The 18290-nt window shown below is 30.0% G+C and overlaps 1 protein-coding gene across 2 annotated transcripts in view; it reads right to left on the bottom strand.

Moving 5' to 3' along the window:
* rad50 (DNA repair protein rad50) overlaps window positions 1-18290 on the bottom strand; it is a 100881-nt gene that overhangs the window by 31647 nt on the left and 50944 nt on the right. For both annotated transcript variants that reach the window (XM_035364934.2, XM_035364935.2), the window contains exons 22-29: window positions 18127-18262; window positions 17904-18017; window positions 14558-14653; window positions 10980-11127; window positions 10813-10870; window positions 10326-10527; window positions 2560-2589; window positions 609-689 (exon numbers count right to left, since the gene is read on the bottom strand). In XM_035364934.2, coding sequence (XP_035220825.2) covers window positions 609-689; window positions 2560-2589; window positions 10326-10527; window positions 10813-10870; window positions 10980-11127; window positions 14558-14653; window positions 17904-18017; window positions 18127-18262 — 865 coding nt within the window. The remainder of the gene's footprint in view (window positions 1-608; window positions 690-2559; window positions 2590-10325; window positions 10528-10812; window positions 10871-10979; window positions 11128-14557; window positions 14654-17903; window positions 18018-18126; window positions 18263-18290) is intronic.

The raw sequence follows: 18290 nt of genomic DNA, 5'->3' as shown, positions 1-18290 counted from the left end.
TACTTTTATAAAATTGCTCTAACAGTCTGCAAAACATAATAAGCTGGCTCCAATTAGAAGATTAAGGAACAACGCAATCTGCAACATTAACTGAAATAGATAATTAGATAATTTTAGCCTAGCTTATACCATCCGTTATACATTAAACGCGCATACGAAAACACATATGCGCATGCATGCGCAGAAAGTTTGTAGCTTTGAGGCCCTGATTATAGATCATTCTGGATTATGGACATCCGGATTAAAGAGTTTGTACTATCACTACCTTTATTTTATCTATTTTTAAGCACTTGCTACAGTTATATAATGTCTCATGGAGGTACTCACAAGACACTATTACTCCATTAATGTGCTAAGTTATGTATATATATTTAAGGCCAATTTATGTCATCCACATTCTTCTAAATTAATTTATTAGCTTCTAAAAATGTGTACAATACTTTATCTATATATTTATATTAATAAAATCAATGAACTTCTCAATAAATTAACTGCAAGCTTAATTCTATTTATCCAAAAAGTTAAAATAAATAATTCAGACAATTGAAATTTGGATATCAGGAGTTTAGATAGATGACACTTGAGAAAATTATAAATAAAATTCTTACCTTTGATCTGATTACTTCAAGTTCCTGTTCTTTCACTTTCAAAGCAGCTTCTTTCTCTTTATTTAATTTATTTAATTGAGTCTGTAAAAGATTTGTAACAATTAAGCAGATGTATTTATATCAATTGACTTGATAATAAACTGAAGTACTGAATAACAAAATAAATTAGTGTTTAAGAAGAATTTGACAAAGAGCTGTTAAATTTAATTTGGTAATTACGATATAAATCTTAATTCCCAAATGCATTCAAATCCCATACTTAAAAATTAAATATTCCTTCAAACAGTTATGAACATTTGTCTGCTTCAAGAAATTATTTTAAAAGTACATCTTCAAAACATAAATGATGCATGAAAATGTACAAAAATGTCTAAATAAAGTAAACTTATTCGTTCTGTCTCTAACAGATTATTATTATTCCCACTCATAAAGCACTTTTTTTTTTCAAAGAAAATATACTGTAACAAGTGTCACTAAGATAATTCTAAAAAAAAAAAAAAAAATAGTTAAATAAAATAAAAAAAAAAACTTTAGAAATGAGGAAAATTCATGTAAAATATATTTAAAAAAAACTCTTTTTTCATTAAGATATATCAAATACTGAAAACCACAAATGAACTATTAATGGCCAACCTTGAAATTTTAAAAACTGGGAGGTTTTCACCCTATACAGCTATTCAAAGGAACTCCAGACTGACTTTATAAGGTATACTTGGTTATAACGCAGGATTCAGGTTATTCAATTATTTATAATACAACTGTGATGTAAAATATATTACTATTAGATATTCTAAATTTTATGTTTTTTTGGATGATTTCCTTTTAAAATTTTCTTATAAAAGACTGAGAAAATCTTGAGTAGGGAAAAAAAAAAAAATTTGTTTATAAAAGTGCTTTTAAATATGATGAAAATAAAATTAATAATTAATGTATATAGCATTTGTATGGCAAAGTTAAGTAATGTACCATATATTGAAGTACACAAAACTAAATACAAATATTAATTAATTAAACTTTGCTTGAATCTTCATATAAAGATTTACAAACATTTACAATAGATTCATAGTGCTCAGATCAAATGAAATATAATAAGAGAAGAATCAATAAATTGTAATAAGAAAAAATTCAGAGGAAATAAAGTTTAATAAGAAAAAATATTCTGAAAATCATTAGAGATGGGGGATGAAATTTACTAATTTAGATTTTATTAATTCTAAAAATTTCATTTACTGCTGAAAAACATTTTCATTAATAAAAACTAAAAATTAAAAATTGAGAGATTTGGTAACCTACACAGAGATGTGATGAAAAACCAGCAAAACTGGCAGCTCTGTAATGCATTTATTGCTGTCAACCACTATTAATGAAAGCCTTACACCTAACTTAGCTTAGTTAATGATAATCAAAATTTTCTGCAAGTAAACATGGAGGAAATTCATTGCTGATTTTTTAGCAGAAATGATTATTTTAAGCTCCCAATGCAGTGAAATTTCAAACACTATTCAAGGTTGTTTATTACTTTTAAAAGTTATCAAGCACTTTATTAAAAGAGTACTTCCTTTTTAAAAGCATTTGAATCATAAGATTGTTCTGACTGATGAACTTTATACTAATAAACTATAACATAAAAGTTTTCTCTGTTTTCATGTAAATAATTAGAGTACTGATTTAGCTGCTTTACAAGGTATTTTCTCCCTCCCTTCTATGTGCCTTCGTGGTGTAATTGGATAGCACATCCAGTTAGCAGTCGAAAGCTCCAATGTTCGAATCCTTGTGAGGGCATATATTTTTCCTTCTCCTGCATCAATAAACCTAATGATCATAGCTTATCAGGGAAAATTCCTTTCAGACCTATGAAACTGCAAATTTTTATGAAAAAGTAAGCACAGGAATCATAACTATTTTAAAGGCATGACTATAATTACATTTAAAAAGTAATAATAATTCTTACTTCTAAAGATGTCACAGTTGACTTAGCTTCCTGAAAAAATGAAACAGCTTTATCAAAAAGTTATAGGCACAAAGTGTACTTCTTTGTTAATATTTAGGTATTTTGAAAATTAGAAATATCACACAATAAGTATATGCAAAAATGATGAAAAAAAACTTATATGTAGAATATGAATCAGAAAAAATAACATACAAAATTTAATTTTGCAAATATATGATAATTGAAACTATACATGAAATACTGAATAAAATACACGAAAATGTCAAAGCATGGATAAACATAAGCATTAGAAAAAAGGATAATATCTATTACTAAAATACTACATTAAAAGCAAGATGGAAAGCTAAATGAAATAACTCTCCGGTGATTTGCTTTTGTAAGAATATAATTTTCAAATATCTCACGTATGGAATAAAACAAATGAAATTCAAACATAAAAATAAGAATATGTAAGATATAAAAGAAAACAAGTGAAATATGAGATTAAATACATAATTTTTTCTCATAAGTACAGCTAAACTTCCTTATGACAAACACTCACAGTTCCACATGATTTGCTCTTCAGTTCTTAACTTTCCTGATTTGTGATGATAAAAACCATCACACAGTGATTTGCCCAAGTATACTCAGTGTCCTCAAACACTTAATATAAGTTTAGTCCAAACGCTGCAAGTGAATACTCCACTTTCACTGCACAACATACTTTCCTCCCCCCCCCCCATAAAAGTGACCACTACCAATCTGAGACAGCACGGTTGCGGTTTAACACAATAGGCTTTCTACTTTGCAAAGGAAGAATGCATGGAAATTAGCTATATTTGAAGCAGATGGTAACATATTTCAGACAGGTTTTTGTTCAGTTTGCTTACCACTGCAGAATGAAATTAATTTTATTAAGCTACCATTTAAAGGGTTAAAAAGGTTATAGACTAACATTGGTGTTCAATACGCTATAAATACTTAAAGTTCACCTATGCAGATTCTCATCTATCGGTGATTAATACCATGAGAAATTTTACTGCATGATAATACACAAATTTAAAAAATACAGTCAAACTCTATAAAAACTTCCAGAGATCAAAAGTTTTGGTTTAATATTTCTGATCTGACTATGAAAAATGGATTATCTCACAAAAATATGCACTGTTTAGGACTGAGTAAAGGGAAAAAAGATTAACATTGTCACATCTACCAAAAGAAGTTATTAATAAATCTAATTAAAATGCAGTTATTAAATTAATTGTTTGTTCAGTTTCTCCAAAATGTCTAACAAATTCATTAGCCTTTTCCTGGAGCATTTGCTTGATATTGGCAGATTATGGCTTCTTTGAATGCCATACTATTTCAACAATGCTTCTTCAACCTCCCTGTATTCCATTTCTCAACTTTTTTCTTGTATCCAAGTTTTCTCTAACAGAAGAAATTATAGAATTTCAATTTTTTTCATATACCAACTGCACATTTTGATAAACTGTATTTCCGGCAGATATCAATTTGGCTGCATTCATTTTGTATTTTTTAAATGATGTTGACCTTATCTTCAATGTAGAAGCTTCCCATTTACTGCTTTCAAGTGGATGAACTTTTGACACAGAAATAAAGGGCAAAGAGCTTGATCAAAGAATACATAAGAGTTTACTCTTCTGAAAAAATATGAAAAAGATAATTTCATCATTCTATGACATCCAGTGAAAATACAATCATTTTCCAAAAGATTTGTATGATTGCAACACAGAATTCAATACTTTACAAGAACATCTAAGTCTGGCAAAAGACCTACACAATGGCAAAATCCTTATTATTGGGATTGTTCTTTCCTAAAACAAGAATTCATTGTGAAACCACAAGCTAAAGAAAGCACTACTTTCTCTTCCCCTGAATAACAAAAATTATAAAATTTCCACCATAGCACCAACCTTGAATAGAGTTCTGTCTGGAAGCACAATCGAAAAATTCAAATTGAAACAGAGGACCCATTCATACTTTTTGGTTCAACACAGTCATGTGCACCATGTGGTGTCCTAAGATTATAAGGTATTTCTCTCAATAAAACTCGCATAAATTCTGGGAACATATGACAAACACAAAAAAGTTTCAAACAAAGATATCCACACAGTTCGCTACATCAAATTTTCATATTCTTGGATATTCACTACTAGAAAGCTCGGCAGTCATACGAAATGACCGCTGTTCTAGATATTATAAATTGTAATTAAAATTATTCATGCCTGGTAATTCAAACTGAATTATCCAGGGAAGACGGCAAGGAAGCCCCTTTGCTTACTGCCCCAAAGGGTTTCCCCCTTCTACTTGCTTAATTGCTCAGAGTAGAGTGCAATGAAGGAAACCACTGGCGATACATTTCTTAAAAGCCACCACTAGCTCAACAAATAAAGGTGATTTAAATAATAAAATGTTAATTCACATGTCAACGATCTCTTTGTACACAACATTTCTTGTGTAGATCTTTCCATCATTTTTAAGCTTGCCTTGCAGAGGACCATCCATTATTTTTAATTTTACTTACATAAAGTTGACCATGTCCAAATGCAGGCTCAGGTAAAAAAATCCCAACACGCTTAAGCGTTTGTCCCTGAGACTTATTGATGGACATAGCATAGGTTAGTTTTACAGGAAATTGTCTACGTCTCAATTGAAACGGCAACCCTCTGGCACGGCAACTTCACTAGGCTAGTACACTTACGCAAGCAACCAATAAACTATCGGCGACAAACAGACACTTAAGCTGCATATAATAAAGATATTTATTTATTTCATTTTATTTGTTTTTTCATTGTTGCCGGTTCCATATTTCCAAATTCTATTATCTATAGATGTTAAATTTATTTATTAAATGTTCAATGCACATGCTCTTGTATTTTTTATTTTTCCGGCTTAGCTTTCTCATAATATTCGTCACACGCTGCAATGCACAGCGAATAAAACAATTTACAGTTACGCAAGCAACCAATAAACTATCGGAGACAAACACTTAAGCCGCATATATATAAGATAACAGTATAAAATAACATTAAGCATATAGGATACTGGATAGGACTAAAAGATTAATTAATTTTATCCTTATTATAATCACTATCATTATTCGTTATTCTAAGACAAATTTGTTACAGAGGGGTTTATCTGTAATTCATTCCTAGACCAAAGAATATAGTTTGATATAAGTTATAATAAAGTCAGAGTTAGAGCTGTTGTATCAGGCAAATGATTTTGTCAGACAATAAAAATGTTTGTATTTAATGAAATATTAATGAGGAAATACAATAAAAGCTCAACTAACTAGAAGGATTCAGCAATGCCAGATGCCGGACACGTGAAAATTCTGGAGAGTCAAGAGTACAAAAAATGCGATTCAAGGTAGAAATGATAAATGAATGGAAGAAAAAATTTCAGTCTACAATTTAAAAGAAAAAAAGTCTTTTTTGTTATCAACTTAAATATCAAAAGTCTATATTTATCAGTATGTTAAATTTCTTCTAGTAGTTGATTCCTCGATATTATGATTTTTAAACAATTATGTTATATCGACCATGAAAGTTGATCCCACCAACTGGCACCACCAAACATTCCAGCAAAAACTTGAAAGACGCGATCTAACTTTATCTAATTTGATAATCAACAGACACAAATTAAGGATATAGCATATAAAAATCTTAAAACACTTGTTGTGATATTATAATATAATAAAGAATAACATAATTTTGTAAATACTTTGCTACATGTTGTTCATTTAGTGCAAGTTCTAAAATTTTAATCTTTTCAAACAGATAAGTATCAGTTAACTTACATGCTTCATCATAAAACATGAAATGTCTTATTGAAAATTAACTACAGAAAACCAAGATGAAGATCTTAAGATTGCAATGGGTGTCATGCTTATCTATAGCTTGTGGTAAATCACACTGTTTGGTAACAGCGAGATTTTGTTATGAATCATAGACCTAGACGTGTTTCATGATGGTTGTACGAGTCTCTCATTGTTTAATTTTTTCATTTAAAAAAAATCTTCTAAAATTTTAAAACACTCCAGTTACTTGAATGCTAAATAGTTGAGCAATTGCCATAATTAAAATAAATGACTATTATATGTGATAGTGAAATTATTAGCATTTACATATGATAATAATTATACTATTAAAATTATGATGCAAGTAAATATACATTATATTTACTTACATCATAATTTTAAAATGAGTGGCTTAGCTCCATGAGAATCTCAGAAGAATGGAAAATTTTCATATTGAACTATAAAAGAGTTTATGTCCCCCCCCCTCACTTATCAAAAGTTCCCCACAGCATGCAAGAATACTTTTTTACTTATCTTCCAGATCCAGCTCATGAAGCTCATCAGCTGGATCAATTTTTTCAAAGACAATCATCTCAGCTTTTGTCAGATTTAATCCTTTGCTTAGTTTCGAAATAATCACAGTTTATTCTGTCGCGTAGAATAAGTTTCTTTAAGAATGCTTTGGTTCCAAAATCGTAGACAATTACTAACATGAGTTCCAGGATATTCAACATCCATTTATAATTAATTGTCTCTTTGGCATAACAACTCCAATAACAAGAGCATTTGATCAGCTTTCATATTAATTGCAAAATTCATAACTGCTATAAAAAGGAGGCATAGATTTTTCTAATGCCTTTTACAAGTTTTTGCACAAATTCATACGTTGATTCCCCTAAAGATGTTTTTTTCTGTTAAGTCCAGATTTTGACCTATGGTTGCCTTTAAACTGGCAGAAAGATATTTAGCATAAACCATTTAATTACAGATATAATAATCACTGTAACTATCTTGTTCATTCTGTGATCTGACTATGTGACACTGATTGAAGCAGACAAGTGGTGCTTATGGTCAAAAGGGGGGATTCATGTTTCGGGTCAAAATTCCACATGATTGACTGAACTTATTATTGACTATTAACATCCCCGTAAAAGCCTAGTTTCAAGATCGGGAATAATGCTCGAGCATGACATATGGTCAACATAAAAGTAGTCATCCAAATCTTGAAATTTAGTTTTCAGATTACTGAAAGGCTAAATTTGTTTTTAACAGCTTGTAGCCTCTCTGAATAATAAATCATAAGCACAAAGTGTTACCTGAAAATTAACACTTCTCTTTCACTTAAAAAAAAATGAGCAATTTGCAATTTATTTTTCACTTCCTTATCACAAACTTTTATGCTGTAAATAAAAGCATGCCTGGGAGTCCCAGCGAGAGCACTGCACATATTTCATTCTTCCTACTCCAAAAAACTTAATGACTCAGCAAGTGGTGCCCGAATTGAAAGATAGTAAACAATAATTTGTCACCACCAGGTTTTAGAGATTGGGTCCCCTCCCTCCCCATTAATCTTTAAGAGCGGAAGTATGTACGGCATTTTCTGTTTCCTTACCATGTACCTTCATGACGTAAGTGGAAAGTACATCTGGTTAGCAATCGAAAGGTCCGGAGTTTTAATTCTGGTGAGGGCATTATATATTTTTTTATCTTTATTGCTTTGAAAACCTAACAATTCTCTAATATTTTCCTTTAAAAATTTAATTTCACTGATGCTGAAGGCAGTATAGTCTTCTAAATTTACTTTTTTCTCAAAACAATTAGGGAACTAATTACATGACTTATTCTGCATCAGCACTTGCAGCAGAGCATGACCTTTGAGATACAACCCCAAAAGTGGTCAGAAACTTTTATTAAGTCTTCAAATGTTGGCATTAATGTTGTTAATTTTTGTATCATTATGTTTATGGACTATTTCAGGCTAAGTGAAACTTCTGACACTTCTCATAATTCAATGAGACAGACACTTGTGAATATAAAATAAGTGTCTTCAAAAAATACATATTTAATTACAAACCTTTTCAATCCCTTAGCCATTTATCTGATCACATACAGTCTCCAAAATAAGATAATTCTTCCAATGCACACAGATTAAAATATTGCACACCACTGCACCATAGTGCATGGAAATAAAATGCAAGTTTACAATGTTAAATCACTAAAGTATGAAAAATGATACATTTCCCCTACATTTTTCATTTATGAAATATTCTTGCGATAAATTCTTTTGTTCAGATATATAAATACAAAGAGCATGAATTTAATGCCTAACTAGAAGCCTTTTTTTAGTATTGAGCTTTAAGTAAAGTTTTCTTAAAATTAAAAGCTTTAATATCAAACAAATATTTCTACATTAATTACTATCAAAATTTCAGATTTTTAATTTAATTAAATTCAAACAAAATTTTTGATTCAATAAACAAAATAATAATAGAACTCAAATATTATCTTCTTTTATAACACTAAAATAAATTTATAAGGATAAGTCCAAGCCAAAAAAGCAATTTTTGAAGACCTAAAACATCAAAACTTTTCCCGACATCCAACATAAAAGAAAACCACATTAAATTGAAAAAACAAATAAATAAATCTATGAAATGTTACACCGGAAGCAAGGAAGAATCATTACTCCTTAAACTATATAAGTCTCAGCAATATTTTTAGAGAGGAGAAGGTTGTTTTAAACATAGTAATAAATTATATACTGGCATCAATTTAAAACTAAAGTGTACTGTATGTAAAAAATTCATTTTGAGATTCACTTGTTTCATTAATTTTTACTACTGAAGAATTTTACTATTTTCAAAGCATGATTTGACTGTTTCATTTAAACACTAATTCATTGTTTCACTTAAACACTAATTCGAGAATAATTTATCCATTAAGTAATATATATGGCTCATTTTTCAAATGGAAATTATCTTTTTATGCTAGCAATCTTGCACAAATGGATTTAAAGTTTCTAGACTTCCATAATGGCTAGGTAAGCCTTCGTGCTGCTAGGCTTTAAGATTGACATCTTGAAATGATAATATTAATATTTCATACAGATGCATCAATATATTTTCTAAAAATTCAAACCAACATACACCAACACACACACCAAAAAAAGATGGGATTTTATTAGAAGTGGTTACCAGTTATAAACAACATATATGTCTGTGAATACCTTTACATTCAGTTTGTATGTAATAAGGATCCCTGATGAAAAATGCATACATGATAATAATAATAGTAATGTAATTGCTCATATGTGATAAAAATTCAAATACTGTAAAAAGAATACTATCTCTATGCAGAAAACACTTTTCTCTCTCTCTTTAATTTCAAGCAAACATAATATAAAATCAAGCTCAGACAAAAAGGTTTATGCAGAATGCTGGTGAAATTAATGGAGGTTGATGAAATTAAAGCAGAAAGGAGGGTAGTTATCATTAAACCAATGTTTCCTACACATGATCAGACGATAATGGTTAAGAAAAAATAATGATGGTTATGATGACAGAGAGAAAGAAACGTATGCTAGGAAATTTGAATTTGATTTGCTTTACAGACACTGCTATAACGATAGATGCTCAAAAAAATCTAAGAACGTTAATCTAGAAAAAGTTGTATATATGCAACCATATAGACAGTAAGATTAGCTATTAGTGCATAGATGCTGCATGAAAAACAGTTTACACTATAAATTTTTTTAAATGCATGAAAAACATTAATTCTTGAATTACTAATTTAAATTTAATTATAAATGATCCTTAATGGCATAATTTTATGAGTACAGAATACTATTTTATCAAATTATGCATAACCAGGAGATTTCTTTTATTTATCATATATCTATATATCATTTATTTACATTGCATTTTCTTAAAACTCTTTTAAAAAGCATTGCAAACTTTTATACCTTTGCAGCTTCAGCTAAATGGGAGTTTTCTTTTATCAAAGCTTCATGCTGTTCAATCAAGGAACTTTTTTTCTGTAAGTCAGTATACATTTTAATTTTTTTAGCCTTTAAATCATTTATCCTTCCTTTCAATACTTGCACTTGTTCTCTGAAGTCATTAATCTTCTGTTGAATCAAATCAATTTCTTGAGCTATGCACTTCCTGTCAGGATCAATAAAAGCTTTAAAGTATATAATATTATTTACACATACACTGTTAAATGAAATTGTGTATAGTGAAATCTTAAACATAAAAGACTTTAAAAACATTTTGAATACACAGTAGACTTCTGAAATAATGAAACTGTAAAGACTAGCAAAATAAACACATGAAATAAAAAATTTGCAAAAGGAATAGTATTAAAAAGGCCAATATAACAGTGCATTAAAAATAAGCAGGTTTTATAAACACAAAAAACACCATAAAGTGAGATCATTTAAGACTTACACTTCTTGCTGAAGAGAATTTTGTTCTTCAACAGCTTGTTGAACATTCCGTGAAAGATCTAATAAATGAAAGAAAAAAATAATTTGAATTATTTTAAAAATTATTTCCAACTTGGATTAATGAGTTAAATAAAGTCAAGCTTCAGTTTAATGAAAGTATATTAGTACCTTTATTAGCAATCTGTGATTTTAAAAATGTCAAATTTCTTGTAAGTCGTTCTATATCACGCTGAGTTTGACCAATCTGAATAACATCAGGAATAATATTAGATGCTGTCTTCAAGTCACTGTTTATGTCATCCAAGACTTCCTCTAACTATAGAACCAATGTAATGTAAAATTTTATTTTCACATTAGATTTAAACATAATCAAAGAAAGCAGAGTGACACTGTTAATATAACATTATGTTAAACGAGTTGTAAAATTTATACACTGACATTTACATTCTAGACATTAAGAACACATATTAGTATAGTACAATATGACTATCATTTTGCATTATGTACCAGCCTTCTTCACTGTGTAACATTATTTTGAACAAAAATGCACCATGGTTAATAATTAATAAGGTTTTGGATGAAAATACACATTTAATTACATACTTAAATTTATATGAAAGCTAGAAGAGAGCCATATGATACTTATGCAAGTGCAAAATTAACAATTTCTGACATGAAATAGAAGAATATGTAGTATGTATAACCTAAAGCCCTAGTCTTCAAACTTTTTAATTATACACACCTCTTATAAATATAATATAAATAATTATTTATCACAAATATTCCTGACTAAAAAAACAAGGTTTCATTTTAATATATGAATTATTTACAAGCTTATACACTTGTCAAAATTATTTGTTAACATACATTTATGAAAGAATGCAATTCTGATTTCATACATATAAAAAGCTGGTTTTGAATATTGGATAAATATTTTATGGTAGCTAGCTAAAAATCTAATTCCTAATACGATTTTTTTTTTAATATCTGAATTTAGTATATATCCCAGCTGAGTTAAAAAAGGGGGATACTGAAGAATAAAATACTTCTGTAAGTTGATCCAAATGAAATGGCCAACTTTAAAGATGAGCCCCCCCCCCAAAAAAAAAGAAAAAAAAAAGAAAGAAAGAAAAAGAATAACAGTTCCATCAAGTTATCTTCATCAGCAACACATCATTGCCAACATGTAGCAAAGACATTTATATCACATTTGTAAAAACCAGTGTGATGAAGTCCTTTACTGTTGACAAACTGATTCATCATTGGGAAATATTTCTTACACTAAATATGGTTCAAGTGATGGAAAAAATTGGCAATCTGTTGGGTAATTGTTAGGAAATATTAAAAAATGAGGGACAAGTTTGCATCCACAATTATTGACTTGATGTATAGTTGACAATGTCATACGTAGTCAGACATTATCTTAAAGAAATAAGAATATGTTTTTATTAACAATTACAGCTTTCTTAAAGCATAAGTTGTCATGCATTTTGCCAAACCTGCTGTACAATAGCAAGCTGCATTTATTGTTCTTCTCATTAAAGGAATGAATTATAAATAACACCAGCAGATCACCATACAGTAAAAAAGAACTTCTTTTGAAAAGTGCCATTCGAGTCCTCCCGCAGTATCTTTTGCTCACAACAGCAATGAACATGATTGTCGGAGAATATCCACTTCTCATCCTCAATTACAATTTGGTGCAGGAACCTTTTTTTTTTTCTTTACTTCTTCTTAAAAGAGAAAAGCATGCCTCCAAACACCATTCTTTGTTTAAATCACACCCTAGTTGATCTTCCTTACTTTTTCTTTTATTGTCAATTGACATGAAATGGCTGAATAATGTTTATTTAGTGAATGAATGATCTTTTAAGCAGTTTATTACAGATGCATCACATGCCTTATTAATGTTTTCTTTATTCATGTTCATGCAGACTCTCCCAGTTTGAACTTGTGAAAAGTACAGCAGCATTAACTAACTGGGTTCTGTGATTGACTTAATGTTGGTAATATTTTATATGTAATACTTGATGAATGAAATAAATACTGTAAATGCATCATAAACACATGACACATGCGATGTGAAAAAAAAATTGTATAAACTTTAGTGCTTGCTATAACCAGTGTAAACCTAACATCATTCAGCAGCCATTTCTTTTGCAACAACCAATATTTCAATCTATAAATATATATATATCAAGAAAGATAGATAGATAGATAAATAGATCTAAACACAAATGCCTCACTCTATTAGCTTATTCTATTGTTTGCATACTGAAAATATTCATCATTCAGTCTGAAAATTTTTTATGCAGCTAAAATTCTTCTGAAATTCAACGCTATTTTATTAACTATTTTTGAATAATTTATTAGATATTGAAAAATTGTTAAGAAATAATACATACAAAACCCATCAAAAACCTTCTTAAAAATTTCATAATGGTTTTATAAAATTCTTGATCTTCTAAATCAGAAATTGACCCTATAATTGCCTTTTCCACTGCAAGTTTCTTGTGGTGTAAAACTGGTAGCATATCCAGCTACCATCCAAAAATCCATGGATTGATCCCAAGTGAGGGCATCACTGACTTCTCATGCTTTCTGGCTCAAAAAGAAAAATCTAAAGTGGCCCCCAACTAAAACGTGGTGGATTGATTAATTCATCACCACCATTTGGATTCAACGACCGGTTCTTCTCCCTCCCCAGTCACTTTAAGTTGAACAGAATAAATAAAATTTTCACTTTGTGAACTGCTCTCATATGTAACTGAAAGCACATCTGGCTAGCACCGGAAGATCCGAAGTTCAAATTCGAGCAAAAGCATACCTCACTTTCATACTTTCAAATTGATAAAAAACTAATAGCTCTATAACCTCATATCTGACTTCATTATATAATGCCTTTTTCACAACTTTATTTGGCAATTTTAGGTTGTGATGAATGACAAAATAAGATTATTAATGAAAAGTTAGTAAGCTGCGAAATTAAAAGTATGACTAACATTGAATGAACAATGAAAATAACAGAAAATGCACTTCAATAACAAAATGACCTGTAAACTAATTACTTTACTTCCACTGTTAAATCAGCAACAGTCTGTTGAATTAAACTGTTAGTTATCATTTTGTAATAAGCTGTTAAAATCTTAGCAAATATCAATTTATATCTAAATTTTATTTCTATGTGAAATTATTTATGACTTTAAAATAAATTTGTGAATTATGGTTATTTGCATTTCTGAATGAACTCTGTCATATGACCTATGCTGAATATTACTATAGTGTCTGATACTCTTTGCTGCTTTTATGTTCAAGAGGATATGTACACAGCTCCCTTTGATGACACCTTGTACCAGAAAATGAATACGTTAGGTTTTGGATAGGAACAAGGTAACTGCACAACAGCTGCAGGAGTGCACTTACCAAATACGTGCCACAACTGCACTATGAAAAACAAATACACCTTGGTACCTTAAAGACAGGCATTTCAAAATTAATTGTAAATATAATTCTGTAAGCACTAATTCTATATCTCTTATATCTAAATAAATTTATATATAAATAAATATATATTTATGAGGCAGTATACAACTGCCTCCTTCTTATGTGGACTGCTTCAAATCAATAAATCAAACCAATACATCTAGCTACAGGAACAGAAATTTCATCAAAATTCATACCCATAAAAAATAAATAAAATAAATAAATAAAAATTAACAAAAAATAGTTACAATGCAATATATTACCTCATTTATTTTAGAGGTAGATTTTGTTATATCAGCTGTAACCACCTCTATTTTCTTTTTCAACTCCGGTATTTCTTTCTCAGCAAGAACACTAGCCTACAAGAAATATGAAAATAATATTTAAAATTCCTCAAATATTTTTACAGTAAAAGAACAAAAAATACAGAAAACTCAGTATTAACTGCTGCGAATATCACAATAGGCTTGATAGTAAAACATCGTTTTTATTTTGAACAGGAAAAAATATTCAGAAGTATATTTTTCTTAAATTCGTACCACACTAGGGATAATTAAGGTGCTCCACAATTTCAATATACGCAGCTTACATTTCAGACAATAGAGAAAGAATGCAAAGTGAGAGACATGGTTTATTCAAGCAGTAGCAGGCAAGAAAAGTAATGGGTACTAACAGCGGTCATATTTATAGCTGGAAAGTCCTTGTGTTAATGCTGAGCAGCGAACGGGCTAAAAATTTCTCAGTGCTGAGAAATTGCATGGAAAAAGTGATGTAACATGCTAAAGAATGACACAAAATGGTGCAAAGCGTATCTTTGCAGCAGGGATGTGTTTAATTAAAATTTATGAAACTGAAGGTTTGTTGCCAGTTGGTTCCAATTACGTTTAATAATAATGTTTCATATTTTACATATTATATATATATCAGTTTCTGAAAGCTTAGCTTTTTTTAATACCTTTTGACCTAATCACATCGATACTACGGAATTTCTTCAGCAGATGGAGCTATAGTTCATAACACTAGTGACCTATATAATTAGATCAATTGATGATAATTAGATCAACCTATTGATCAATCTGGTACTAACTGATTTTTAGCTTTTCCTGAAAATCACTCCTCCTTTCTTTCTCTCTATATATACACAGAAATAAGGTCTACCAGAAAGTTCTGTCAGATAGTGTTATATCAAGTTTCCCCACACATGCAGGTAAGACAGTCTTTTCTGTGTTAACCGAAACAAAAGCATCTCATATCTTTACTTAGTGAGACACAATCATATAAACATGGCTACCGATTAAGCTCCTTTATGACACCATATTTTGTACAAACTTCAACACGGAAAATATGCTACAGGAACATGGCAAAATTTAGTAACAGTTTTTGGTAGAGATGCAGTTTTGGACAAAATATGCAGGAGATAGTTCAAAAAATTTGAAGCAGGAAATTTCAAACTAGGCCCCGCTCAGTCTGACTATCTATGATTGATGATGATGTTGTCAAGACTACAACAGCAAGATCTTTTTTGACATCGGAAATTGTGGAAAAGATTAATTCAGCTCAAACAATTTCAGTCCACATTTAGAAACCATATTTGATCTGTAAATATTTTAGATGAATATATCATAAGTGAGAAAAATTTGCATGATTAAGTAGCCATGTGTACATTTCACCTTGCTGGGAACAACGAAAACAAACCCCTTTTGGACTGGATGACTACTGGCGGTGAAAAGTGCATTACCTATGAAAACATCATTACGAAAAGAACATACTGTGAGCCCGGACAATCTAGCCCTCTAAACCGAGTTTGAATTTGAATAAGAGAATGCAGTTTATATGGTTGGGGCATCCAAGGACCAATACATTACAAGCTTTTGAAACCTGAAGAAAATTCAGAGAGTACTGTCAGCAAATGAATGAGTTAAACAAACCAATCAAAAAAGTGGCCAGCGATGTTCAATTAGAAAGTATATTATACTGAATCATGATAATGCTGTACCACAAGCTGCTTTGGTGATACATCAGAAAATCACAGACCTAAGCTGGGAAATTCTGCCACAACCAACGTACTCCCCACACCTAGCACCCTCCAATTATCACTTTTTTTCTCTCTTTGCAAATTTTTTGAAGGGGAAAAAATTCAAAACTGAAGCAAATATCAATCAAGCACTATTTGAGTTCTTCGCCTCTAAGGACAAGATGTTTTTTTCAAAAATAGTATCCACGTATCACATTCATGCTAGCAAGAGGTCATAAATAATGACAGAATTATATTGTACAGTAAATATTAATTAAAGGTATGAAAAATGTATTACTTTCTTTCACTTCCCAAATGGACAGAATTTCCTGATAGACCTTACAGAAACATAAACAGATATTTCTACATATAAAATTATTTATATATAGATACTTCTATATATAAAATTTAAACATATATTCTTAAAAAATGAAATTACATAATCAGGAAGGTCTGGGAATAGCTGATTGTCCAGCTGAGACAAAGACAACTTACACAATTGTTAGAAGCAATGAATTTCTTGCGTGCAGAAATATATCAAGGCTAGCAGTAGCCATGCAAAAAATATTTAAATAGTTCTTTTTCAAATAAAAGATGGAGATCATACATCTAAACAACTCCCGTGAAATTAAATAATCTTTGATTCCATTTCTAATACACTAATAAAAAATTATAATTTATAAATTATAATAACAAAGAAATAGAGGACTACAATGAAATATCAATAGATTTTCTAGAACATACAAAAGAATTCTCAGTATGCACAAATATTATACTGTATTTGCTCATGTATTTTTCCTCTTAGCTGCATAAGGTTCTGGAAAAAACTCTTTTTTTCGTAGTCACGTAACTTCCCCTTTCCTCAAGGCATTCAGGCAGTGAGCCTCCTTAAGTTTTTAAATAGATTTGCCCATGATAAGATTGTTTTCATCATTTTAGTTTATTTGCTTGTGAATTTTGTGTGCATGGGCTCTGTTTGATGAAACAATTATAGTGAAGAGTTTCAAGGAAGCAGAGATAAATGCTGTTCATGATGGTTCTGGAAGATTACTGCATGTGGGAAAACAGAACATACTGAATGGTGACAAAGATAACAGCAGCGATGATGGTGATGACCTGCATGCTGTAGCACACATCATAGACAGCAGTTCCAGCAATACTTCTGGAACTGCTGTCTTAAGTGGACAATAATAAGATTGCCAAGATTCAAGATACACAGAACACAAATGAAGCTGTCTCATTACATATTGGTAATGTTAATATTACTATGTAATCTTACAGGAATGTAGGTTCTTATAAATAAACAATACTGTGATACTAGTTACCAGTAGTTTATCCATTAATATTCTTTATTTGTTATGTTCTTACTGCAACCATAACCTTCAGAAATGGAATTATTTGCCTAACTTCCCCTTTTCAATTTTCCTATGATAGAATTAATAAAAAAGGGGGAAATACACAAGTAAATACAGAACTATATTAGACAGATGACTTTTGTTATGAATAAAAAGTTTAAAAGTTCACACAGGAAGAAGAAAAGTCTGATATATATGAAGTCTAAAAATATTATGAAAGGAAGGGGAAAATATACATACAGTCTCTTTTATAGGTTTCAGCTCCAACATCTGATTCAGAATTTTTTCCTTTGATGCTATTAATTTTGATTTCTGATCAAGTGTAGCAGGTACTGATTGTAGTTTCCTTTGCAACTAAAATAGTTTAAACATAGAATTTAATGGTAAGAAAATACAAAATATATATGAAAATATACAAAATCAAGATAGTTAAAACTCTCCTCTAAATACAGAAAGAACTTACATCTTTTATCAATGACTGAGCTTCCTCTTCAGCCTGGAAAGCTCTCGTACAAAGAGGGCAGCACGGACGAGGCTTTTCTAATTTTTCTACATATTTATTATAAAGGTACAAACTTCCAGTTAATGCCCCCTTTTCACTAAAAAAAAAAAATAAATAAATAAACA

The sequence above is a fragment of the Stegodyphus dumicola genome, chromosome 6 (assembly GCF_044657685.1).
Source record: "Stegodyphus dumicola isolate Sdum_Otavi_A_Nest chromosome 6, ASM4465768v1".
NCBI classification, from domain to species: domain Eukaryota; kingdom Metazoa; phylum Arthropoda; class Arachnida; order Araneae; family Eresidae; genus Stegodyphus; species Stegodyphus dumicola.
This window is presented reverse-complemented; position numbering and strand designations above follow the sequence as displayed.